Source organism: Typopeltis vanoorti, chromosome 4 (assembly GCF_054136105.1).
Source record: "Typopeltis vanoorti isolate ZY-2024b chromosome 4, IOZ_Tvanoo_1.0, whole genome shotgun sequence".
In the NCBI taxonomy this organism is placed as follows: domain Eukaryota; kingdom Metazoa; phylum Arthropoda; class Arachnida; order Uropygi; family Thelyphonidae; genus Typopeltis; species Typopeltis vanoorti.
Genome location: NC_143552.1, coordinates 86,210,235 through 86,238,231, shown reverse-complemented (window position 1 = coordinate 86,238,231; position 27,997 = coordinate 86,210,235). Strand labels below are relative to the sequence as shown.

The 27,997-nt window shown below is 35.8% G+C and overlaps 1 protein-coding gene across 4 annotated transcripts in view; it reads left to right on the top strand.

Moving 5' to 3' along the window:
* The window catches only part of LOC150107475 (zinc finger protein 385B-like), a 139,558-nt gene that overhangs the window by 45,357 nt on the left and 66,204 nt on the right, over positions 1–27,997 (top strand). For all 4 annotated transcript variants that reach the window (XM_090391322.1, XM_090391321.1, XM_090391323.1 and 1 more), the window contains exon 5: positions 7,305–7,403. In XM_090391322.1, coding sequence (XP_090247448.1) covers positions 7,305–7,403 — 99 coding nt within the window. The remainder of the gene's footprint in view (positions 1–7,304; positions 7,404–27,997) is intronic.

Below are 27,997 nucleotides of genomic sequence, written 5' to 3'. Positions count from 1 at the left end.
AAAATCTGTTTTTACACATGCTCAAGGCCAAAGCATGTTATTAGATGTTAGAGTCAAAAAGTCTTGGATCCAATTTACATCAAATGGCAATCATGAAACAGTGCTCAAGTTGTATGGAATAAAGTCTAGAAAATGAAGAGTAAATATAGAACACCATTTGTCTAACTAGAACATATTGGATGCATGGTTACTGAATCCAAAGTAGTTGCAGACACTTGGGACAAAACTTTGCTACAGCTGCAGCAACAGCTTTTGTATCCTTAATTTTTGATATTGAAAGCTGCGATAGAACAGCAGCTTAACTTTTTTGCAAATGGGCTAGAGCCATGCAATTAGCTATTTGTTAAGGAAGAATTGAATAGAGCACTTTTACTTTCTCACGACAGTGCCTATGATCCGTGTTATGAGATGACACATAATTTCCATCTTTTGTAGATCTTCTCTTACCATACGATAAAATACCGACTGAAGAAGAGTTCTGAGATTTGTGGCATGTGTCACTTGCCATTACTTTCCTAAAACCAGGAAAAGATCCAACTCAAGCAAACAGTTACCAATCTTTCTGTCTGTTCTGATAAGCTGTCTTTGTAAGATGTAGAAAATAGTTAATGCCAAACTTCTATAGTATTTAAAAAGCAATGATCTTTTTTCTCCAATATACACAGTTTGGCTTAGACACCAAATGGTCCAATATCAATCTAGAAACATCTGCAAGAGATGCTCTCCTAAAATATGAATATCAGTTTTTTTGCATGATAAAAGCTTAACACAACCTGAAAAATAAAGGATAATCTAGTCTACATAAAGATGGAACTGGAGGTGGATCTGCTTTTGGAGATCCTGGTGGCAACCATATCCCCTTGTAGCTTTGCAGACACCAAATTGACCAAATGGTTTAATATCAGTCTAGAAACGTCTGTAAGAGAAGCTCTCCTGAAATATGAATATCAGTTTTTTTGCATGATAAAAGTTTAACACAAGCTGAAAAATAAAGGATAATCTAGGTCTCGGAGGATGTCCTCCTCCTTGTTTTTATTAAAAACTTTCTCTAGCCAAATCTTCCAAGTCCAGTGGAAAGCACTTTATTCTGGTCATATTGCCAAGAAGAGGGTAAAAATAGTCTTCACCCAGGCCAAGAGTTAAGAATGGAACAAAACAAATTAGTATCCAAGTAGCAAGCACTTTTTTTTTTCTCTCTTAGTTGAAAATGATGCATGCAATGAATATAAACTTTCTTTCTGTCAAAATGAATCCCAAGAACTTGGCTTAGCAACAAAAACCAAGTTCTTGGAATTCATTATGATAGAAAGTTTGCATTCATTGCATACATCTTCAACTTTGAAAAAGTGCAAAAGAGATTGAATATCCTTTGCTCTCTGTCCTCTCCGGAATGAGGTTCATTGCTTAACATTTATTGTGCACTTGTTCAATCCAAGCTTTATCATGTGTCTAAGTTTATGCAAATAATGATGGATCTTATCCATCAAGGTATACAAATAGCTGCTGGTGCATTTTGCACATTGTCCATTCAAAATCTTTATATCAAAGCAAATGAATTTGCCTCTCTCACTTCACTGAAAATTGTCACTTAATTATGTCCTAAAAATAGTCATTGCCTAAGCATTCAACATGGAGAAATATTTTATTACCCTACTTTGGGAAGTTTAATATGCAGGTATCAGATAGCCATTGTCCATTTGGTATTCATGTGAGAAATTATGCAAACTCTTGGCATTACCTGCATTGAACATTGATAGTATTACTCTATGGCAAGTTTGCATTTCATGGAGTCTCTTGGAAGCCCCTAAGGAAGTTGTATGCTTCATATGTTGGTCTGCCTACAAATGTTAAATGCACACAAAGTAGAGTACCCAGATTTCTTATTGGTCTGTACTGATAGTTTGAGATATGAGACCTCTGTTGGTTGTGCTGAGATATGAGACCTCTGTCAGGATTCCACTTGAATGCAGTAACTGTGTTTCTGAGCTGCACATCATTCAGCTTGTTAATATTTATACAGGCCGACCAAGTTCTCAAGACATCTGGTATCAGATAATGACCTGTAATTGTGATGTTTGATTGTGCTTGATACCAAACTACACTGGAATCAATGGAAATAAGACTGTAGATGCAAGTACTACAAGGTCAGCTTGTACTTTCTCCATATACTATTTGTCTCCTATACAGACTAAGTTAATGGCATTCCTCTTGGCAGGAAGCATTAACAAATACATTGCATCAGATAATGCTTGAAAGTAAGCATTGGCAGACTAGTTTACATTGGAACAGATGAGAGGAAGTTATACTTGTTAAGCTCCTTATAGACCATAGCCACATTGTGACCCATGAGGAGCATTACATTCTGTTAACAGTGTAATGCTTGTCTTAACATATGCCATTCTGGTGGAATGGCAGCACCTAATAGAAAGGAATGCAGTTTTTACTACTAGGCTCAGACAAATTGCTTGATGTTTGTAACTTTTTTTTTTTTTTTTTCCCCAAAGAACTGATTTATACAAATGTGTAGTATTCATGATATTTTTAGAATTATGACAGGCAGACAGACATGGATAGACCTAACATTTCTCTTTGAGAGTACAACTTTAAAAATGGTTATTCCACAAACCATCAGCTGCTGGTTTGTGGAATAACCATTTTACTAGCCAGTATACTGAATGGTTATGCTTTAGATGGTTTCTAGATCAGCTACTGGACTCTTGCTGTCACTATTCTATAGGTATATGGGCCTGAAGCAAGTCTTGGTTCTGATGTGTGGTAGTTACTGTTTAAAGGCCATGGTTTGCAGGGAAATGGAGCAAAATTCTCCATGTATATGGCAATCTTAACATTTTTCTAACAAACTTAACTCATCTTCATTTTCTCCAATTTCATTTCTCCCAGTTAGTCTTTTAATCTTTATTTTTTTGTTTCGAGAAGTATTTTTACAAGTGTTACTGTGTGTACCATGTCACAGTTTCCAACTTAAAATCTCTTCTTTTTTGATCTTATTAGGTCATCTTCCATGGAGGTTCAATGCTCATGACTTCAGCTGGCTCTTTTTCCAACTGCAATGAGGCAGGTAGAGATATTGAGACATTTGCTGTCACTAGCGAAATTGTTTGCATCCTACCTGAGAGCCTTACCTGCTCTGCAAACATTTTGGATCTTTTCCTCACTAGTGAGCCTTCCAAGTATAATGTGAATGTTTGTTGTCTAGAATTCACACCACAACCTAATATTGATTTTTATTTATTTATTTATTTATTTATTTTTTCCTCAATGAGTCAAGTTGCTGGCATTTTAAGAATGTCAAGTGAAAGATTATATATATATATATTATTGCTATTCCTCATTTCCTTGGTTGGATTATTGTTTTCTGATCCAAATATTTGCACTGAACAAATATTACTGAAGCAATATTCATTGGTGTGGAACATTCATTTCATCTCTTTTTCTTGGGATTCTCCAAGAAATGTGCAAACTTTGAAAGTCACTTCTAATTGGCTTTTCTCCAATTTCATTGAAATTGGAGAAAGATTTCCGATGAAATCTTTTTTTTTTAATATCCAAACCTAAAATAGTTCTATGTAAATATCAACACATCAAAAAGTGATTTTTAAAGAGCAGGAAACATCGTATTCAAAAGTCAATCATACTTCTCGGTGTCATGCCAAACTATTGTCAAGAGACAACCATTGGCATTGTGGTCTCTCAGTCTCTCAAATGGCAACTATGATTTTTGGTCTCTTGCAGAAAAAAAAGCAAATTTTCTGTCTTATTTTTACTCAAATTCTTTCCTAGTTTATCCTGGTAAATTCAGACATGCAACAGTCCGTGACCCTTTGATTTTTCACCAGAAAACAATTTGAAGAATCTTGTTTAAGCTGGATCCAGAAAGTCTCCTGGTGCTGATAGCGTCTGTTTCTCTCTCCAGTTTTTCCTGTTGGTTTATGCACCAGAATGGACTCCTGTTTGGCTGCCTTTTATTTCCCACTTTTCCATTGGTATCTAGTTGTAGCTTTGAAATTACCCCATATTCAGCCCATTCCAAAGAAAGGTGATGATCTTTAATATCAAATTATCATCCAGTTCTTTCTTTCTTTTACATCACCTAGAAATCTCTCAAGTAATAAATGCTGTTATGGATTTGACCACTGTCAATCAGTAGGGGATTTTATTTGCTTTTGTTTTCCAACTTTGGTCAAGTACTGTGGAAAATTTGCAGAATCTCAAATGTCCTATTAAGTTTTCTCTATAAGGTCTACTAACTTCTGCAACTGGGTTGCCAGCTTTTATTTTCAATTTGAATGTTACAAGTGATAATGAACTTGATCAGGTCTTTATCCTCAAAACTCTGCAACTAATGCTTGTATTCCATAAGGCTTAGAAGTAACACTGAACATAAAAAAAAAAAAGAAAACCTATTTTTGTAACAAAATAAAAATGTTTTGCTAATGACAGTAGGTGTCACTCTTTTGTCTCCTTTGATAAACCTTGAACTAAACAAATCACCAAAACTTTTAGAATATCAACTTTTGCAACTGTCAAAAACAACACTTAAATCTCTGGACAAGATGAGATTTATTTTATTGGGATAACTTTAATCTCCAGTCTTTCTTGGCACAAACATATTACAAATGTGATTGTCTCAGCATCCAAAAAAAAAATGGGTTTTCTTTTTATGCTCGGTGTTACTTCACCTCTGAACAGCTGTTAACTTTACAAATCCATCTGATCATTGAATACTGCTTTCACATTTAAGATAGTGAACTGGAGAGTGCCCTGAGATACTATCTTAACACTCTGAGTTTTGCTGAGTTAATTTTGCTGAACATATATTTCCATAGTTACTGTTCATCATAATTGGCATCAGTAATTAGTTAAAATATGTGCAGTGGCTGTTCAGCATTCCTTCACAGTTCATCTCTGTTAAGGAGGAGACTTAAGAATCCCATGGACTGCAAGAATGACCAATAAGATGGTTTTAGAAAGACAGAATTTATAAAGACAATGCTCTTTGGAGGTGGTGATCGCTAAACAGAAGTTGACGTACTTTGGTACTTTGGACGTATTATGTGAGCCTCGATGAATCATTGGAAAAGGCAGTTATGCTGGGGAAGATTGAGAGAATGAGAAGAAGAGGAACTTATATTTGCTGAAAGAAAGGAGACAAGAAGCTGAATAGGATGGAGAGCCTTTGTTCACAAGATCACCAAGAGTTGAAAATGACTGGATGGCACATAACAACAACAGCAACAATATTTTGAAGTTATATATAACTCTGCTTTTTTTTCCCCCTTTTTATTATTATTATTATTGATTGAGGATACTATTTAATAAAACTTGATATTGAAGAAGTACACTAAAATATGCAACTAAGTTTTTAGTTTCCATGAGATTATTTTATTGGTAATAAATTATGTACTGGTTGAATGGAAATTAATAAAACCTAATATAATATCATTTCTGTTAAAATTTCACTCATTTCAATTTTGGTTTTAATTGAATGGTTTGTAGTGACATAAATTATGGAAAACAGCAACCTGATAAGGTTGCTGTTTTCCATAATTTATGTCACTACAAACATATATGAGACATCAGGTTGATATCTCATATATGGTGCAGTATCTTTTTACACACTTATTGGATTTTTACAAAAGATACTGCCACATGTGAATATCTCTCTGAAAAGCTCTGTGAATATTGTATTCAGAGACAGTTCTTGTGAAAGCAACAGAAATATCCTAAATTGAATATCAGTTTTGATATTTAGTTGTTAGCAGAACAGTTTGAAATTATAAATTCTTTCTCCAAGTTGATGGAATTTAATGAAATCTGGTTTAGATTGTAAATTTAGGTGACATCCTAATTTCTAAATTTAATTCAAAGTTTGTCCTTCCCTTGTCATTAAAATTTTAATTTTGAGATTACACATAACCTTTTTGGGAAAAAAAAGGCTATAAGCATGTGGTGTTGGGATACCATTTGCAAAGTATTAATGTTATTTTATACCTTTTATATGTTTAATATTGATTTTTGATTTTTATTTGGAATTCAGATGAAAGCATATGCAATATTATTGCCTTGAGTCTTTTTATAACCTTTCATGCATTAGAGATACAGTCCCACATCCAGAACTTAAAAGCTTTGTTTGCTGAAGAGTAGTATTATTTCCTCTTACATATATGTATCCGCATAACTTAAGATATGCAGATGATGTAGTGGTGATGGCAGAAAGTGAAAATGGATTACTACAAATTGTTCAAACAATTGAAAACTCTTGTAAAGAGTACAGACTAAAGATTAACACAAAGAAGACCAAGATAATGATAATGGGCTGAAAAATAGATAATGTAAAGATAAGATGTGGAGGAAAGATTTTAGAAGACGTGGATAGATTTCAATATTTAGGTAGCTGGATCTCAGAGAAAGGAACTTCAGAGTTGGACATTAGAAATAGAATAGGCAAAGCTAAATCAGTATTTATGGAAATGAAGAAAATTTTAATAAACAAGAATATTAAAATAGGTGTTAGAGTTGAAATAGTTAAAGCAACAGTTTGGATTATTGCAAGTTATGGAAGTAAGTCGTGGACGATCAGAAAGAGAGATATGGAAAGAATTAATGCATTGGAAATGTGGTGTTATAGAAAGATCGAAAAGATTAGCTATACAGAGAGAATATCAAATCAAGAAGTTTTAAGAAGAGTTGGAATGGAAAGAACACTTCTCAAGAATATTATCAAGACCAGATTTGCAGGACATCTTCTGAGTGGTTCTTCGGGACACCTGACAACAACTATATTACAAGGGAAAGCTGAGGGGAAGAGAAGACGTGGAAGACCAACCAGAGAGTGGTTCAATGATATCGTGGAATGGACTGGTTTAAGAATGATGGAGGCGACAGACAGAGAGAAATGGAGAAGAGCTGCTCATCTGCTGCAACCCTCTTGCTAGAGGATGCTACCGGACGACAACATGTATGTGCTTGTACTTCAGGTATTTTTGCTTGAAGGTAAAATAATATGAACAACATTTTTGCTTTGTTTTGGTATGAAATGGGCCCTGATATTGGCTGGGTAAAAACATGATTTAAAATTTTTAATAATCTTTGAATGTTTAAATTAAGGTTTATGATAATTATTAACATCTGTTCAGTAACAACTTTGTCTCAATTGCTATACATATAATATTTTGGAGTTTTCAGTATGTTTCATTTATGTTTTCAGCCTTTAAATCTATACTTCTTGCTAAATCAAGTTACTCGTTGCTTGAACTTTTGTATTATGCAGGTTCTTTTTACAGGTCAGTCAGTTCAGCCTCAAAATACAAACACAGTCCTTCATTGTGAAATTTGTAGTTTGACAGTAAACAGTTCACAACAGCTCCAAATGCATCTTGAAGGTAACTGTTTCATCTTTTTTGTTGTTGTTGTTGTTTGTTTAGTTATATTGAGTTGCATTTTAATGAAATTTTGTAAATTTTTTTTGTAATTTAGAAGCACTTCATTAATAGTTTAAAAAAAAAAAGGAAATGTGGCCATTGTAAATGATATTCACTCATTTTAGGAATATAACAAATATTTGTATTTAAGTTTTGTTGACATGGTAAAGACATAAGGTCCAAGAGAAAATTTGTCAAAAATGATAGTTAATATAGTGCAAATGCACTCATGAGCAGTTGAATTAAAGACCTGCCTAGTAGCGGGTAGCACCCCCCTTTTGCCTTGATGATGGCGGGGATGCAGCATGGCATGGACTCCACAAGGCACCGGAGGCGTTGGGAGAGCTAAACTGATCCATGTCCGCTGCACTGCCTTTCATAATGCACGGAGATTGGTCGGAGCAGGGTCCAGGGCGTATATATCTCTTGTAGCATCCCAGATGTGTTCAATAGGATTGAGGTCAATGGACCTCAGGGGCCAGCCAAGCATCCTCATGCCCGTGGAGTGTTCATTCACCCACTTGGCCACAATTCAGAAGCAGTGGGCCGGTGCATTGTCTTGCTGTAGATACAGGTCTCCTGCAGGGTGCTGTAGGCATAGAAATTGGCGCACATGAGCGACAATGGTAGATGTAACCATTTCATCCCACGTAAACAGTCCCCATACGAGGGATTCATCGCTTCATGTGCTTGCCGACGCACTCGTACCCTACCATCGGCGTGTACCTTGACTCATCAGTCAAGGGCGACCTTTTTCCATGCATCAAGGGTCCAGTGTCTGTGTTCCTGTGCCCATGCTAATCGTTGTGCCGTGCGGTGAGCAGAGGTGCCCTAGTCGGGCGGTGGCTTCTGTACCCCATAGCGAGGAGATGGTGTGGCTGCTCACACATCGTTGTTGTCCAGCATTGAATTGGTGATTGATCTGCAGCACTGTGGCCCGTCTATCCGCTGTTACCATTCGATCTAGCCAAAGACGTCCCCTGTCATCGACAAGTTGTACACCACGGCAGTTTTCCCTGGTGGCTGTACTCACGGTACACACTTGACACGGTGGCCCGTGAAAAGCCCCGTGCTTGCACGACTTCGGAGATGGAGTGTCCCATGTGTCTGACTCCGACTATCTGGCCACGATCAAATTCACTGAGATCTCGAGTTTTCCCCATTCTGTGCTTGACTATTACTCAGACGGTCAGTACAAGGTCTGACGACATCCCCATCACGTACCACGTCTTCGCCAACATGGCAGGTATCTCTAATTCAACTGCTAATGAGTGTATAGCTTATAGTTGACTCACTAAAGTGAACTCACTGGAACCAAAGAAATAGTTTTAGTGGAAGTTGTATTATACTGAACGTATTCACTATAGTGGTGTTTTGCATATTTCTTGAACATTTTTCAAGAAATACACATTGCTTTAATTATTGATAAATTATATTTTATTGTAATTTTATATGGTATGAAATACACTCCTGATAATATGAAAGAGGCCAAGAATTAATGTAGTTATTTAGAGCATATGGCACAGATGTTAGTACTGGTTGTAGTTGTTGAAACTACAGCAGAGAAATTTCGAAATAACCATAAGTAAATTTTATTTTTAGTGCATCAAGGATTTTAGATCTATCTACAGGGTGGTTCAAAATTCCACATACAAACTTTCAGGGGAGGTAGAGAACATCAAAATCAACCATATTCACATTGGAAAGCATGATTGGAAATGCCACCCGAAAGTGATAGGTGGTGCTGTTCGCCAGTGCTCCAGGTGAGCAATTGGGGCTTCCTCATTCAAGCTTTCGACGTCGTACGAAGAACATCCATCGTTTTATGAACACTGAGATGGCAGGCATGCAACTCGTTTACGGGTTAGCTGATGGCAATGGACAAGCTGCTGTACGAATGTATCGCGAAAGGTACCCAAACATCATCACCAAATGTTTGCGCATTTGCATCAGAATTTATGTGACTATTGATCATTCAGGGATCGCAGGCATGATAGTGGACGGCCGCGATTGGGCGCAAAATCCCGCCATGGAAGAGATGTTGCATGCGATGGACAATAATCCAGAGACAATCACACGTGCCGTTGCCTCTGCTATAGGAGTATCTCGATCCAGTGTATTGTGCATTTTGCACTCTGAGTCCTTACATCCATTTCATCTGCAACAGGTCCAGTTACTGATGACCGAAGATTATCCTCGACGTGTGAAATTCGCACTGTGGTTTCTGCAGAAAAGTGCTGTAGACCCTGATTTTTCAACTTGTGTTTTGTTTACGGATGAAGCTTCATTTACCTGCAAAGGGGTCTTCAATCACCACAATGCTCATGTGTGGCCCATGAGAACCCACATGCTGTGCGATCACATGCTGCACAACAATGCTTCACCATTAATGTATGGACAGGTGTCATCGCTGACTGTTTAGTTGGCCCATATCTTTTACCACCCTGACTGGACTCCCACAAGTATCGGACCGTTCTGGAAGAAGTTCTGCCAGATTTACTGAACAATGTTCCAATGACTGTGCATCGGCAGATGTGGTTCCTACACGACTTGGCTCCAGCCCATTTTGGCATTTCTGTGCGTCAGTATTTGAACAGGTCCTTTGGGCTCGATGAATTAGGCATGGTGGACCCGTCACATGGCCCTCACACTCACCTAATTTATTGAGCATTGATTTCTTTCTGTGGGAGACCCTTAGAGCCATGGTATACAAAATGCCTGTTGCCTCTGACATGGACACCTCGTGGCAAGAATCGCCATCGCTGCTGCTAATATCCGGGCAACTCCAGTTATTTTTAAAAATGTACAGCAATCAATGCGTCGTCGGTGTGAGGCATGCATCACTGCTAATGGTCGTAACTTTGAGCACCTGATGTGAAACCATATTATGTATTCAACTACTATTGAACTGTTCAGTTTTGCCTAATAAAGTTTTTTAACACTACTTACTGCCTTGTGTTATTTCTGTATCTTTGCGTTCCTGTTAGTACCGTCTGGTGGCGTTTCCGGTCATGCTTTCCTATGTAAGTATGGTTGATTTTGATATGCCCTACCTCCCCTCAAAGTTTGTACGTGGGATTTTGAACCACCCTGTATATGTCTGGGCATCCACAGATGCTGTATGGTCACTCTGACTCGGTGATGTGCCACACCCGTCCTCGCCTGTTGTAGTCCTGTTTTTTTGCTTTTCTGAAGACTTCAGCTCTCTAAGGATTAGTCTCTCCACACACACACACACACACACACACACACACACACACACACACACACACACACACACACCATCCATCCATCTCTCTCACTGATGGTCTACCCCTTCCTCTTTTTCCAGGAACTTTACCTTCTATTGCTGTTCTGAGAAGTCCTCCTTCCATCCTTTCAATGTGTCTAAAATATTTTAACTTTCTTTTGATCAATATCCTTAAGGAATATTAAAGTTCTACTGATCTTTTCTAACCCATTCATTTGTACCCCTTTCAGTATATGATATCCTCAACAGCCTTTTGTAACAACACATCTCAAAAGCAGATATCTGTTTCTTATCTGACTTCTTTAGGTTCCAAGTCTCGCATCCATAAGTCGCTGTTGGAAAAACAGCTGCATTCAAAATCCTCAACTTTGTTCCCATGGAGGTAGATCCATCTTTCCAAATTTTACACAAGTCTCTGACTGTTGTTTTAGCCATCCCTAACCTTCTAACGTCTTCTGAACAGCAATTCCAATTCTTCACATTGATAATGAATCCCAGGTACTCAAACTTGCTGACTTCCTCAATTCTTTCTCCATTAAGATACACTTGTTTTTCAAGAGCTTCCCTCTTTGTATTTCCTTTGAGAACCATAATCTTTGTCTTGCTAGGATTGAGTTGAAGTTCACTGTTATATTGATCTTGTTAACTTTGTCAAGAATTTGTCCTAGTTCTTCCATGTCATTACAAAGGAGTACTGTATCATCAGCATACCTCAGATTACTGATCAATCTACCTCCTATCCTAATTCCTGTCTTGAGCTTATCCAGTGCTTCAGATACGATGTCCTCTGTGTATATATATATATTAGGGTTACCAAGTACATCATTCCCAAGGTAAAAAAACAAAAAAAATCTTATTTACACACACACACATATATATATATGTGTGTGTGTGTAAATAAGATTTTTTTTGTGAATTTTGGGACACCCTGTATATATATATATATATATATATATATATATATATATATACAGGGTGTTCGGGATAAATTTGACATATTTATAATTAATTATATTTTTCCGTAAGTTACATGTATTAACACACACTTCTCTTCATTTAAAAGTTTGGACCCTTCTTCATTCATATACAAGATGTCAGAAAGGATGGATAGCTGGAACCCACCTGAATCATGGAAGAGAATAACTTGTATCATGATGATTCGTGCCCGCCATCAAAATAAGGATATTACGACTGCTGCCCAATGCTCCCTGAATACAGTAAAAACAATCAGGCATGAACTAGAGACTTGCAATGGTGACTACGAGGATGTAGCAAGAAGAAAGATCCCTAGCAGACGATCTGATTGCGTTCGTACAGCAGAATTCCTCGCAAATCTGCAGGAACAGGTGTTGAAGAACCCTGGCATTGGAATTCGGGCTTTGTTCGTGGAGTTGCTAACTGTAGTCAAGCCCTGGATAACAAGGGTAGCCAATGGTAGGCCGTATGTATGGCAGCAGGATTCGGCCCCTTGCCACACCTCTGGGAAAAGTCAAAAATGGTTGTCTGAAAATTTCTACGACTTCACCAGTCCAAATGTTTGGCCTCCAAACTCCCCAGACCTTAACCCCATGGATTATTTTGTATGGGGCGCAGTTGAAAAAGACACCAATCGCACTTCCAGTAATACAAAAGCCCAGTTAATGGATAAAATTAAAACAGTTTTTGCGGCCCTTCCCAGGGAGACTGTAGCATCAGCTTGTTCGAGGTTCCGAAGCAGAATTGAAGCTGTGATCGATGCTAATGGTGGTTATTTTGAGTAAATCTTGTTGATAGTATTGTAATTAACTCTGCCTATAATGTTTTTTTGTCAATTCATTAAATTTAATAGATACAAAGAAGATTTTCTTTTTCCTTACGAAACTGTCAAATTTATCCCGAACACCCTGTATATATATATACACAGGGTGTCCCAAAATTCACGCAAGATTTAGATTTAGCGCCATTTGTGCGGTAAAGTGTTGCCAATGAGAAAAAAAAGACAGCATGACAGCTGACGGTTCAGGGTTATTAAAAATGGAGCGCTATATGAAAGAACAATGCATTTTCATTGTTGAGCAATATTTTAAAAATAATGAAGGTTTGGCAGCTACAGTTTGCAATTTTCGTACAAAATATGGTTGGAATAGTGATTTAACTTCATCAACTGTGAAAAGATTAATTAAAAAATTCAAGGAAACTAGATCAATTAGTGATCTTATACACTCTGGCCGTCCTTCAACAAGCCGTTCAACAGAAAACATCGAAGCAGTTTATGTGAGTGTTGCTGAGCGTCCAGGAACATCAATTCGGCACCGTAGTCTTGAATTGGGCATTTCGAGAAGCTCTCTACAGCATATTTTCACGAAAGATTTGCATCTTTATGCTTACAAAGTTGAATTGACTCCAAGAACTGAAGCCTACTGACCACACACAGCGAAGAGTGTTCGTTGAATGGATTATGGAACAACAACAAGTGGATTCTTATTTTTCGAACAAAATCATCTTCAGCGATGAGACTCAATTTCATTTTGATGGCTTCGTTAATCGACAAAATTGTCATCTTTGGGGGTTCAGAAAATCCACGAGTGATTGTTGAGAAACAAATGCATCCACAACGTGTCACTGTTTGGTGCGGATTTTGGGCTGGAGGCATCATTGTTCCATTCTTCTTCGAAAATACGGCTGGTAAGGCAATACCAGTTAATGGTGCTTGCTATTGCGACATGACAATCTAGTTTTTTGTGCCTAAATTGCAAGATATGGATGTGGACGACATGTGGTTTCAACAAGACGGTGCCACATGCCATACAGCCCAAGAAACAATCAATTACTGCATGAGTCATTTCCTGGTCGTGTAATTTCCTGTTTTGGTGATCAGAATTGGCCGCCCAGGTCATGTGACTTAACGCCGTTGGACTTTTTTCTTTGGGGTTTTTTGAAGCCTAAGGTTTATGCCAACAAGCCCACGATCACCCACGCCTTGAAGGAGGAAATTGAGCGCTGTATCAACGAAATTCAGCCACATTTATGCAAAACGGTCATGGAAAATTTTGACAAAAGAGAGCGTATGTGCCAGCAAAGCCGTGGAGGCCATTTACCCGATATGCTATTCCATGCATAACCCTATACTGTATACTTTATGAATCGATAAGAAATTACAATTTTTAATTAAAAACCTGTGTTTTCTATCAAAATTACTTCTTGCGTGAATTTTGGGACACCCTGTGTATGTATGTATGTATATATATATATGTACTAAACAAGTAAGGAGAAAGTAAACATCCTTGTCTAACTCCTTTTCCAACCTGAAGCCAGTCAGTCAATCTGACACCCGTTCTTACCATAGCTTCTTGCTCCCTGTACAAGTTGGCTATCAACCTGATAGTGTGTTAAGGAAAACCCATTCTTTTCATTACTTCCCACAGTTTCACATGCTTAACACAGTCAAAAGCTTTAGAGTAGTCTAAGAAACACATTACCAGAGGGAGTCTGAATTCTTTATATTTTTCTATGATCTGTTTAAGGCAAAGGATCTGATCTCTGGCCCTTACATTTTCTAAAACCTGCTTGTTCCTCAGGCATCTCTGTCTCAACTTTGTCCTGAATCCTATTTAGCATGGTCTTCAATAAAATTTTGCTTGCATGATATATTAAACTAATAGTTCTATAGTTCTTGCATGCTTTCATATCTCCTTTGTTATGTAGTAGTATGAATACAGACGTCTTCCAGTCTCTAGGCCATGATCCTGTCTCCCATATCCTTGTTATCAATCTATGAAACACTCTTATCTCTCCATCTCCTGTGGCCTTAACTCTGCTGGTATTTCATCTGCATCGTGCCTTATTGCTGTTAAGCTGCTTAACTGCTCTTTCAACTTCATGCCTAAGTGGAGGAGGTTCCAATCAAAATTTTCCTGGTGAGAGGGCTCCTCCACATTTTATTTATCCACTCTACTATACAATTCCTCACAGTATTCTTTCCATCTGTTTTTGATTCCCAGTTCTTCTGTTAGTAATACTCTATTCCTGTATTTGATGACATTCAATTTGGGCTTAAACTTGTGCTTTAAGTCATGAACTAAATAAAACATCCTTTTGCAATTGATCCCCCTCATCTGGAATTCTATTCCTTCACATTTATTAGTATAGAACTTTTCCTTCTCCTGTTTTGATGGCTTTTCGGACTTCTCTATGTAATCTCTTATATTCTTCAGTCCCTGTATCTCTTTGTATTTCCAACTGCCTTCTTTTGATTAGTTCCCATGTTGAATCTGATATCATTGGGTCTCTTCTTATTGGGCCGAGATACTTCTTGGCTCTATTCTGTATTATCACCTTGACTCCTTCCCAAAGCATTTCTGGTGAGTTCTCCTCATTGGTCTCCATAAATCATCCAACTGAGTTGATGTTTCTTCTGTGAATCCACTAGGAATTATTCTAACATTGAATCTAGTGTAATGTGCCTGACTTGGAAGTTTTCGGAATCTTAGTCACAGAGAAACAGAGCAATGTATGTGAGCAAAGAGGGCCGTGATATCATGTGGAACTTTTTTGTTTCTTCTGTTAAATTCTTGTTGAAAAGATGACTGATAATTATTCCTTTGTACATAACAGTACCTTTCGATTTTATGATGCAATTATTGGAACTATTTCACCGGTGATTCTTTTGCTATTTTCTTGTAGATAGGAAATTTGCCAGCCTAGTTGGCTGAGTAGATAGTATACCCACTTGCTAACCATTCGGTTGCTGGGTTTGAATCCCACTGTGGGCCTGAATGTCTTTAGGTTGGAGATGAATTTCATTATCTGGTGTGAGACTGCCTTGCTTATTTTGGAATCTTGAAGTGGTTTGAAAATGTTCCATGCTGGACCTCTAGAGCAGGGTTTCCATTTTTGTAAACTTGTTCATCTAGTGTATTAATATAAGAATGTTGTACATTTACCTTTTGTGGGTGGAAATCATATAAAAAAAAGCCCTTTTTTTTTGTCATCCTGATTTAATTTATTGTAATTGTCCTCAATTAGCTCACTTTCACACAAAACTGGTAGATTTTTTAGTTAATAAAGCAATTTTTACAATGAATAGCCTAAATGTTTGCCTTTATAGTGGAAGTCATCTGAATTATCCTAACCATGGAAGTGTCAGAAATGCCAGTTTCTCTCATTTCATTTACACAATCCATAGGCTGCTTGCCATCCATATTTTTATCTTTACTAAAAAATATTTTCTAACAAACATTTCATCTATTATGCTATATCCTACTGCTATCCAATACAAAAAATAAGAATCTTTAAAACCATTTATGGAATAAGATGCATTTCTAGCACAGAAGAGAAACCAAGAACTTTATCTTACACTTTCTGTAAATAGATATAAGGAGAAATGATGAAAAACATACTACAGTAGCATCTTAAGGTAACCAGGAGAACTGGGACTATAGAGGAGCAGTAATCTTTCCTTATATCCAACAAATATAACAAGAATAAAGAATTATAATAATTTTTATTATTGAAAATATTTTGGCCAGAAATTAACAGGGTATCATCAGTGCATTAGCATAACGATAAGGTTGAAGCTAGAACCAAGAACGTTAATCCTATTTATAGAGTTGAGTCACTTGTCACCATACAGGTAGTTACAAAATCAAATGAGGTTACAATTGAAGCCAAAATTAAAATTATTTGAAATATAAAAATTAACAAAATTTAGATCAGTAAAATAATCTGATATAGCATTATATTTTAAAAATGGGTGGTTACATTATAACCTCTCCATTGCCATTTATGGAGCAAGCACACTCCATAAATGGTAAGGTATAATTTTATTTATCTAAATGTTAATTTTTGTATTTCAAATAATTTTATTTTTGACTTTATTGTAATCTCACTGGATTTTGTAACCACCCATACAGTTGCTTTCTGGAATGTGACTTATCTCTGTAAATAGGACTTTCTTATTCTAGCTTCACTCTTTGTTATGCTGATACACTGATAATGGCCTGTTAATTTCTGGCTGAAATATTTGTAATAATAAAAATTATTATTCTTTATTCTTGTGAATACATGTCTAATGTATTATCTTACTCCTTATATCCAACAATAAAAAAAAGTATCTTTGCCACAATGTGTGAGATTCCTAGATTTTTACATTGTCAAATCTCCCCATCCTTTTCTAAAAACAAAAAACTGTCTACGAAATCCACTGTTCATATAGCACATATTGTGTAGGATATACAAGCCAATCCAGATAGGTCTATATGTATCAAAATGCATCCACAATGTTAAAAAGAAAACAAATCTGTAATTAGCTTTTCTGCAACAAATGATCATCAAATACTTTGGCAACAAACAAATGCTATATACTGATAGTTTGGTTAGGAAATTCAGATGCTTCTGAAATGTTACATAACCTAGTGTAACTGTAAAAATGTACAAATTCATTTGAACATCTCGTGGACAAATTTTATTTATTTTCTTTACTACAATTAGAATAAAAGGTATATGTGTATATTGTTATGCTGATAAGATTTAAGTTAGTTTTTGTGTAAAATGTAAAAAAGAACATCAGTGACTTCTATTCTTGCTATTGATAGAAGACTAGCAAGGCCATTAATAGTTTAGGAATGCCTCAAAGCTGCTAATGGAAAGCAACATTTCATTTAGCAGCAAAGAAGAGAATCAATGAAATACATGTACCCTCTTGCATCATTGGAACTAAAATACTATAGATGTTTTTCTGCCAGCTATATTAGTTAGGCACTATCTAAGCGAGAACTTTTACTATGCTCCACCATTATAGAACTGCTCTTTTGCTGTTTATGATATCCAGCTTATGGAGTCATTTATGCATGAAAATACAGAATATGCTGTGCTGTGATGGATAGAACAGCTGATGAACATGTGAAAAAGAAAATAGAGAGAAAAGGGAGAGTTTAATGATATTCTTAAGAAATAAATTCAGTATGAATACTGATTATCTGTGTTTCAGTATTATTTGTTTGTATTGGAAAATTAATTTACCTTTAGTGGTAAATATGTTGTGAACTTTTTGTGACTGGAGTTTAAAAGGAAGACCACAGAGTGTGCTCATGGACTTGATAACTGTCAATTGGATAAAATATTCCATAGTAGTTGCGCTCTTGTTATTATAGGATAGTAAAGCTTGTGAAATAAATCATTTAATACAATAGGTTCCTGCCTACTAGACATAATGTATCTACAATGAAAACCTATATATAGGTTTTCATTGACTATTGGATGTGACTAAAAATGTGCTGCTGCAATTTTCTGTTTCTCCTGAGAAACCTTTAGGATTAGATCACTCAAAAAACTACACTGAAGAGTGTGCAGTTTGAAGTTTAAAAACCAGATTAATCAAAATGTTAACATTTTGTGCATTCTTGATTTATAGATGAAATGTGTTATCTCTACAAGCAATTAAAAAAATAAAATAAGCCTTAATTCGAGGTTTGTTTTGGGGAATAAATTGAGTAAAAAGGATCCTTGTTTCATATAGATTTAATGTGTATATATTGAATTCTTATATACACTGCTTGGAAAGAAGTTAACAGACAGCATAGTTTGGACCACAAACAGCCATGGAACCACCTTAATGAGAAGTAAGGCCTCCTTTTGCTGTGATGACTGCAGTAATCTTACAGGGCAAGAGTGTATGATAGCAATCAGTGGAAATTTTGGACCATTCTTTCTGTTTGCATGTAATGAAGTCCTGGACTGTTGTGAGGTGAACATCCCTTGACCCCAACCGATGATCCTAGTTCATCACACAGATGTTCTGTAGGGTTGAGATCAGGGCTCTGTAGAGGCCAGCCAAGTGTGGTGATGTTAATGTCCACAAACCATGCAGTTACTGCACCATGTCATAAGGCTGCTGTAACTGTATGGTTTGTCTTGCTGAAAGAGACAATGGTCAGTTCCAGTAATGGTATTGGCTCTTTTCATTCTTCCTCTTTATCTCTGCATCCCCCCCCCCCCCCAAAGTATTTTTTTACTGTCTTGTTTTACTACCATCACTTTGCCACTGTGTTTGCTGTGTGGTGTGACCTATGGACATCTGGAAATGGGATCTTAGTAGTCTCACACCGCTTTGGCCTCTGCTTCAGCAAGATCGATGGCCCAACCAGGATCAGTTGGCTAATTCACTTACCTGCAAGGGTCAACGGTGTTGCAGTAAGTCCTCCTTCCCCATGCTCCTGGGACAGAGCTCAAGGCTTACTGTGGTGCCAATATGACATCTGAGATAGACCTGGTATCCATGTGTGACTTCATAGTGGGTAGGTGGTGAGCTTTGGCACTCAATCAAACTCCCTTTGAGAATGAATAATTTTTCATCCTCAAGTTTATCAGTGGTACTCAATTAGCCCTAACCACTTCCATAAACCATTGAAACACCAACTGAATAAGAAAGGCATCGATAAATTATGCAAAATCCTACATATGATATAATAAAATAATATAATTACCTGCCCAAGACCCGTTCCTCTTTATTTTTTAATGATGTTCCCAAAAGTCAATAGAAGTTCCATAAAGTGATTAGTGGTGCTGGGTGCTGCATCACTGTTTGAAGAAGATTTACTTTGTGTGGAAACCATTCCAAGAAGGTGAAGTTAATAAACAGTAAGAATAGAACAGTAAAAACAATGTTGATTTCTTGGAAAGTATATATTGCATTCATTTTTCTTACTAGGATGGCCCTTTTATATTGCACATATTCATGTGTTTCTTAAAGTTAAAAGTTATTTTTTATTAAATAAAAAAAAAATTTATTTTGCGCAGCCCACCAGTACTCTCCAATTGGCAAAATACTGCTGAGTCCACCTTAATATTACACTCAAATGAAAAACATCTGCTCAGGAAAATTTCACCCTTCTGATGTAGAGGAGGTTGACAGGATCCCCAACATCAGTGAAGAAACTCCATTCAGGGGATTTTCTTGTAGAAACACCAATGTAGATACAATCGAGCATCTCATTTGCTCAGCATGGGCAAATACCAATCACAGTTACTCCCCACAAAATTTTGAATTATTCTTGAGGAGTAATATTAGAGTGGGCCTCCTTGATGTCTCAGATGAAAAGATCTGCTTCAAAATCACAGATCAAGGAGTGATAGCCATGAGGAAGAATACTTTTATGTTAGGATGGTCACTTTGTTCCCACCAGGAACATTATCCTTACCTTTAACACACTCAAATCATCAACATCTGTCAAAATAGGATATCTAAACTGCCCAGTTAGGCTCTACATCCTGAACTTTATGTTGGTTTAATCAAAAGTATGGTCATTCTCAAACTGCTTGTCGTGGCTCTGCCATATGTCATTAAAGATCATGAGAACAGAGCATAACATCGAAATGCCCTGATTGTTGAGGGTAACCTAACTCTGCCTGAAGTTGGTTACTCTGAGTAATGATCACTGCAGCCAGTCCTAAGCCTGGATGAAGGAGGCGGGTTGTGCATTGGGCTGGCAACCCAATCACATAAAAAATTGATGCTACGAAACCGATACAAATGAAACCTCCAAACAGTACTCAATGGCAACTGACCTGGAATGGAAAAAAGGATATGATTAGATTACGAAATAGACAGAAAAATAAGAAGGAGAGATATCAAAATGGCAACATGGAATGTAAGAACAATGAAACAAATAGGAAAGATGAATGAAGTTGTTAATGAAATATAAACTAAATCTCATTGCACTAGAAGAAATGCAATGGCAAGGACAGGGGAGAATTGATAAACAGCATTATAGTGTTATTTATAGTGGTCCCAATGAATGAACTGGTCAGCTGTGTACTGGCTTCATAGTAAGCAAGGAAATATGGAAACATATGTTAGAATACAAAGCTATTAGTGACTATGCAAAATAAGATTAAAAGGAAAATTTAGATATATTACTGTCATTTCAGCTCATGCACCAACTGAAGAAAAAGAAGAAATTGATAAAGATTGATTTTATGAGCAACTTGGCGAAGTCTGCTGTAAGACACAAAGATATGATATTGTATTAATCACTGGAAACTTTAACGCTAAGATTGGGAGAGATATTGATCAAAACAATGAAAATGGTGATTTACTGATGCAATTTTCAATCAGAAACAAATTATTCATAAGAAGCACATCGTTTGCACATAAAGCACTTCACCTGGGAACTTGGAGGATACCAGGCATGAACGAAGTAAACCAGACTGATCATGTTTTAGTGTTGAGACATTATTTCTCCTCTGTCATTGATGTCAGGATCTGTAGAGGCCCCCTAATTGTGACAGCGATCATTATCTAGTGAAAACAATTATAAGAGAAAGATTATCAAATGTGATAAAGATGACAAAAAAGAAGGCTGGGTTATCGGATATAGATACACTTAGTAATAATGTAAAGGAAGCTAAGAAATACCAAGATAACTCGAAAACTAAAAATTAAATAAAACTGAAAATAACATAGCTGGTAGATTCAATAGTATTGATGGAAAATGGAATAGAGTAGAAAATATGATTAAAGAAGCTGCTGCTGAAACGATAGGTGAAAAGAAAAGAACTCATAATGAAGAATGTTTGATGAAGAATATGATGTAGCTATGAAAGAGAAGAACAGAGCCAGAGCACAAATGATGCAGAAGACACTAGAAGTAATCAGGAGAGATATAATAAATTTAGAAGAAAAGCAAATAATATACTAAACAAAAGGAAACAAAAATGATTATGAAACAAATAAAAGAAATAGAACAACTTAATACTCAAAAGTAGAAAATTTTATGCTGCCATCCAAAAAATGAAAAAAGGATTTCAACCAAGAATTAGTGGATGTAAAGATAAGAAAGGAAATTTATTAGGAGAGGAAAATAAATAGTAGAGAGATGGGCAGAATATTTTAAGGATTTATTAAATAGAGAAGAAAATGGGGAAAATATTCAATTAGAAACAAGAAAGGACATTGATATAGAAGAGAATACCCCTATAAAACCATCAACTAGTGAAACAAGCTAAAATACAAAAAAATGAGAAATAATAAAGCATCAGGAGAAGATAATATAGTTGCAGAATTACTGAAACACTGAGGGAATTCAATATGTTTTGTACTACAGGATATATTTTTGATAGTCTGGTCCAAGGAAGAAATACCAGACAGCTGTAATGTTTGCATAATCTGTCCTATTTATAAAAAAAGGAGATAAATTCAACTAGTAATTATAGAGGTATTAGGTTACTTAATGTAGTTTATAAAATTCTTACATCCATAATAAATGACAGGCTTAAAGAAAATAGTAGAATATCAATGTGGATTTAGATCAAACAGAAGTACCATTGATCAACTTTTTATTATCAGACAGAGGATGGAAAAATGTTTTGAGCATGCAATAGACCTACATATGTTATTTATATACTTTAAGCAAGCATTTGACAGTCTAAACAGAGATAGTCTACAGAAGGCTATGAAAGAATTAGAGATACTATTAAAATTAATTAGATTAGTAATGATGACGATGAAATTTCATACCATGTTTTGGTGTGATGTTCACGCCAAAACATTTAAGGAAGCCAGTGAGATTATTATCAACCACACCAATCTGAACAATAATGATGGTCTAAAAATCTCAAATGCATGGCACATATTTGACCCACGGAACCTTCCTCTCTAAGAGTAACTATAAACAAGACTGTAGATAATCCAGGATCCTAAATCAAAAATAACAATTGTAATGCTAAAAATAGGACATCATTGTTACTGAAAGAAAACTATTCATAAAAAAGAATGTTTGCTTATGTTATCATAAATAGAATTTAGCTTGATGTAATTTGTAAATAATGGATTTGTAATTTTTTTTTTTTTTCACTAGAGGTCATGCCTGTGATCAAATCATTGTTTCTCTAGCTTACTGTATGTAATGTAACTCAGCTTGTCCTATATATTTGTATATGCTCCAGATGATGATCTTAATATAAAGATTGAAACGTTGGGAAATTAAAAAAGAGTTATTTATAACACGGTTGTAAAGTCCATAATTTCTAAAATGAATGCTGTTCACCGTGCAACACTAAAAGAAAGGATTAAAATAGATAATAAATTTGTGACCCCCATTCAAATTTAATAAAGGTGTAAAACAAGGAGATGCACTATCAACAACATTATTTATTATAGCTTTACATTAAAGATTTAGATCAAGAGGGAACAATTTTTAATAAATCAAGTCAATTATGTGCTTATGCTGATATAGTCATAGTGTCAAGGACTAAGAAATGGTTAATTGAAGTGTATAATCAACTGGAAAGAAAAACTAATGACAGGATTAGAGATCAATGTAAATAAAACAATGTAAAGGGGGTGCTTAAGGGTCAAAGCTGTATAACTGAGAGGAGACCTCCACATAGCCTTTAAAGGAATGCGGAGAACCGACCAGGGCTTCTGACCTAATGTCCAATCCTCACCTTCTCGTGGTGCACCCTGTTGGGTATCTACTTTGATACTGAACGAACGAGGATGGGCTGGCAATTTGGGATTTAGCCGACCAAATTGTATTCTTATTGGTTAAACCAAAATAAAAAATGATGGTACAACATGACAAAATTTCATGCCGGCTGGGGCGTCGCCCGGTTAAACAAGGCCCCCGTTGTTTTCGCCAGGGAACCAGGGCGAACAGCGAAAAGTCAGCTACTGGAACAAATCTGAAAACAAACCCCAACTCAACATCACCAGAGTTAAAGATCGGTACTATCAACGTAAGAAGCCTGAATGGCAAAGAAATGGAGCTAGCTGAGGAATTAGATAAGTACCAGATCGACATAATAGGGGTGACTGAAACAAAAAAGACCAAAACTGGTGAGATCTTTCTGAGCAATAAATACAAAATGTTATATTCAGGCAATAACAATCAAGGAAAAGAAGGAGTAGCCATAGTATTCAACACAAAATACGAGGCTAATCTTCTTAAATGGCAGTCAGTCTCAAGTAGAGTAATGTGGGCAAATATGAGAATGGGGAACTGGACAATGAGACTTATTTGTGCCTATGGTCCCACAGAAGGTTCTACTAAGGTAGAAGTGGGAGAATTTTTTGAGGCTTTAGAAAAAGCAACTGACACAATGAAAAAGGAAAAGTTGGTCCTTGTTGGGGATCTAAATAGTAGAGTAGGAAATGATTGTGAGACATACAAAAATATTTTGGGAAAATTTGGAGAAAAGAGCAAAGCTAATAATAATGGCAAATATCTGTTGGATTTCTGCTCAGGACATGGACTGGTTATTACTAACACCATGTTCCAACATAAAAATGTGCACAAATTCACATGGAGAGAAGAGGCTAGGAATAAGAAAAGTCTCATTGACTATGTTATTGTTGATAGTGATGTTTTCTCCCTGGTGCAGGACACCAGAGTGTACAGAGGATTTGAAATTGGAAGTGATCATTATTTAGTCTTGAGCAGGATAAAATTGAATTTCATATTGAACAGAATAACATGTAAGAAAGTTTTAAAGCGAATAAAAGTTGAGCAGCTCTCAGATGTAAACTGTAGACTAAAATACAGAAATATTATTGAAAAGAAAATGAAAGAGTTTGAGAACAGGAATCAAACCTTGGAGATTCAGTGGCAAACTCTGAAGGAAACATTGATTGATTCTGCCAGAGAGGCATGTGGTGAGGTTGTATGCAAAGATAAAAAAATCAGAACTCCCTGGTGGACACAGGAAGTTAAAGAGGCAGTGAAGGAAAAGAAGAAAGCATATCAAAAGTTCCTGTCAAATAAGTCAGCTTTTACTCTTACAGAATACAGAGACAAATGTAAGAAAGCTAAACAGTGTGTAAAACTAGCTAAACAAAAGTCATGGGAGGACTTTGGCAAGAATATAGAAAATAAATATCAAGAAGGTGGGAAAATATTCTGGAGGTTGTTGAAGAAGCTTAGGAATGGAGGAAAGAGTGCTGTAAAAGGAATTAGAGATGATAAAGGTGAAATGAAAACAGGAGAAAAAGATATCCTTGAAGTATGGAGTAATTACTTTGAAAAACTGCTAAATGAAACAAGCAGTGATGACAGCACAGTGATAAAAAACACTGACCAGGCATGCAGTCAGGAATACATATCCATACTTGAAGTAGAAAAAGCCATCAAAGGCTTGAAATGTGGAAAGGCAGCAGGAGTAGATGATATTCGACCAGAAATGCTGAAGTATGGTGGTATAAGAGTCTTACAGTGGCTGCACTGCATAGTTCAGAAAGCCTGGACAGAGGGACGAATTCCCGATGATTGGAGTAGAGCTCTCATAGTACCCATGTATAAAAAGGGAAATAAAATTGAATGTGAGAATTACAGAGGTATTTCCCTACTGAGTGTTCCTGGCAAGATCTATGCAAGTATACTTGAGAAACGGTTGAGAAGAATTGTGGAAGAAAAGCTTGGTGAAGAACAAGCTGGATTCAGGCCAAATAGAGGCTGTCAGGATCAGATCTTCACTTTATGACAAATAGTCGAGAAAGCATGGGAATATAACAAAGATCTGTATTTAAGTTTTGTCGATTTGGAAAAGGCATATGACAAGGTGCCAAGAGAGAAGCTATTCAATACGCTGCAGTTATATGGTGTCAATGGGGCATTATATCAAGCAATACTTAGTCTTTATTTGAGTTGTGAGTCAGCAGTTAGAATTGAAGGATGTACAGGAAGATGGTTTAATGTTAAATCTGGTGTGAGACAAGGATGTACATTATCCCCTCTGTTATTCATTATCTATATGGATCACATTATGAAGGAATGTGGTATTAAACCTGATATCAAAATTGGAGATGTTAATGTCAGCTCTTTGCTTTATGCGGATGATGTTATACTTCTAAATAAATCCGCTACAAGTCTGCAAGATTCTCTGACTAAATTGAATAGCTGTTGTAATAGATATGGTATGAAGGTCAGCAATAAAAAGACAAAGACAGTGAAAATAGGCAGAATCATTGAAAATGTCAACTGTGTTGTGAATGGAGAACCTGTGGAACAAGTAAAACATTTCAGCTACTTAGGCACAATTTTTACTGAAGATGGTAAACTAAATATAGAAATAGACAACAGAATCAGCAAAGCTGGTATCGTGGGAAGTCAATTGAATAAATTCATATGGAATAAGAAAGAAATTAGTCGGAACACTAAATTAGCTGTATACAAGACTGTGTTCAAACCAATTTTAACTTATGGATCTGAGAGCTGGGTCAGAAGTAAAACACTTGACCAAAGACTAGAAACCGCTGATATGAGAGTCCTGAGAAAGATTAGAGGCGTGAACAGATGGCATCAATGGCAATATCATATTAAAAATGAGGATATTAGGAAAGAACTTGACATTGTCAGCATCCAGGAATGCGTTAGCAGAGCTAATCTCAGATGGTATGGTCACTTAAATAGAATGGGAGAGGAAAGATTAGCAAAACAAGTGTTCTCTGCCAGGTTGGCAGGAAAACGACCCAGAGGAAGACCAAGATATAGGTGGATTGATACGGTACAAAGTGCCTTAGACGATAGAAATATAAGATCTGATAATGTTGGAGTCTTGACAAGTAACAGACTGATTTGGAGGAAAATTGTAGATAGGAAATTAGTAATGATGTAATTTTTTCATGTAGTACTGTCATATCCTGTACACCCCTTGAGGGTACATGGCAGGAATTTGATGATGATGTAAATAAAACTAAATATATGGTGATATCAACTTCAGAAATAAGAAGAAAACCACAGAATCTAGAAGTTGGACAGAAAATTTTTGGGGAAGTGTCTAGATTTAAGTATCTAGGACAGTGATGTTCAACCTTTTTTACTACGTAAGCTACTTTTCTATGATAAGTTATTCGGCAATCTACTCTCTTATATAGATAACGTTTCCCCCAACCTTATATCTGATTACGCACAAATAAACAACTAAAAAAAATACACAACTAAAAACTTTATTTGTGTATTTAAAAATTTATTTATCACTTTTAATTATTTTAATACAACAAAAAAACAAAACAAATATACTGGAATAAAATATTTATTTCTCTATTTTGAAAAACCAAAGTTAGAAAAAACAACAGATTGATTACAAACTCACAAGTTACAGGAAATGCTGGTTGATTAAAAAAAAAGTTAATGTGAAATTTGGTATTGTTTGGACCTCGCAATATTTTCATAGTCGATATAAAAATTTCAAGTTGATATGAAGAAGTGGCCAATCGCAGACAATCATCCAAATGATCATTTGTAATTTGGTTTATGATGGTCATATTTGAATCCGAAACACTACAGAATTTTTTGTGCAATATCAGTTAATATTGGGAATTTTTCAGGTGCATACTTCCCAAAGACTTCATTGTTTATTAATTTTAAATGTAAACTATTCTGAATGTTTATTATCTCAAGTTCTACTTCAGCTTGGTTTATATCAAACAGTCCTCTAATTTTATTTGAAATTTCTGTGATGTTCAAGTTTTCTTGAAATGGATTATTGATAAAAGATACAATCATTTCAGTTTTATTGAAATCTTTAAATCTTGAATTTATTTCTTCCTCAACTAATTCTATTTCACGAATAAATTCTTTTAAATCATAGCGAAGCATTTCTTGATTTTGTTCAAAAAATTTTAATAAATATGGGAGATGTCTAAATTCGCGGTCATTTATATTTTTCTTTAATAAAAGTAAGTATTGTTGGAAAGTTTTTATTGAACTTAACATGTCAATTAAATTTTTATCTATACGTTGTAACTCTAAATTTAAATTGGGTAATTTCGTACAGAAATCTACTAAAAATGATAAGTATAACAACCATTTTTTATCACTCAATTGTGGATAAATATCTCCTTTTTCATCAAGCAAATTTTTATATCGTAAATTAATATAAGAAATCTTTCTAAAAATTGACTTCTGCTCAGCCAGCGAACATTACTGTACAACAGAAGTTCCCTATCATCATCTGCCTGTAATTTAAATAATCGGTGTTGCAGGATTTTTCCTCGAACAGAATTTACAATTTTAAATGTAATATCCAAAACATCTTTTGTGTTTAATACTACACAGTACTTGTTGGTTAATAATGCAGTGGTACGTTAAAAAATCTGGATATTTGCCACCGTTTTTACATAATGAAATGAAGCCAGATTTATTACCTATCATTGCAGGAGCACCATCAGTAGTAATAGACACAAGTTTAAAAAGCGGAATTTTGTGTTGTTTGACAAATTCATCAAATACCTAAAAAAAAAAAAAAAAAAAAAGTCTTTTCCCCTAGTCCTTCCCAGTAATGGTATAATTTTCAAAAGTTCTCCTTTACTTGAATAATCTTGAAATACCAT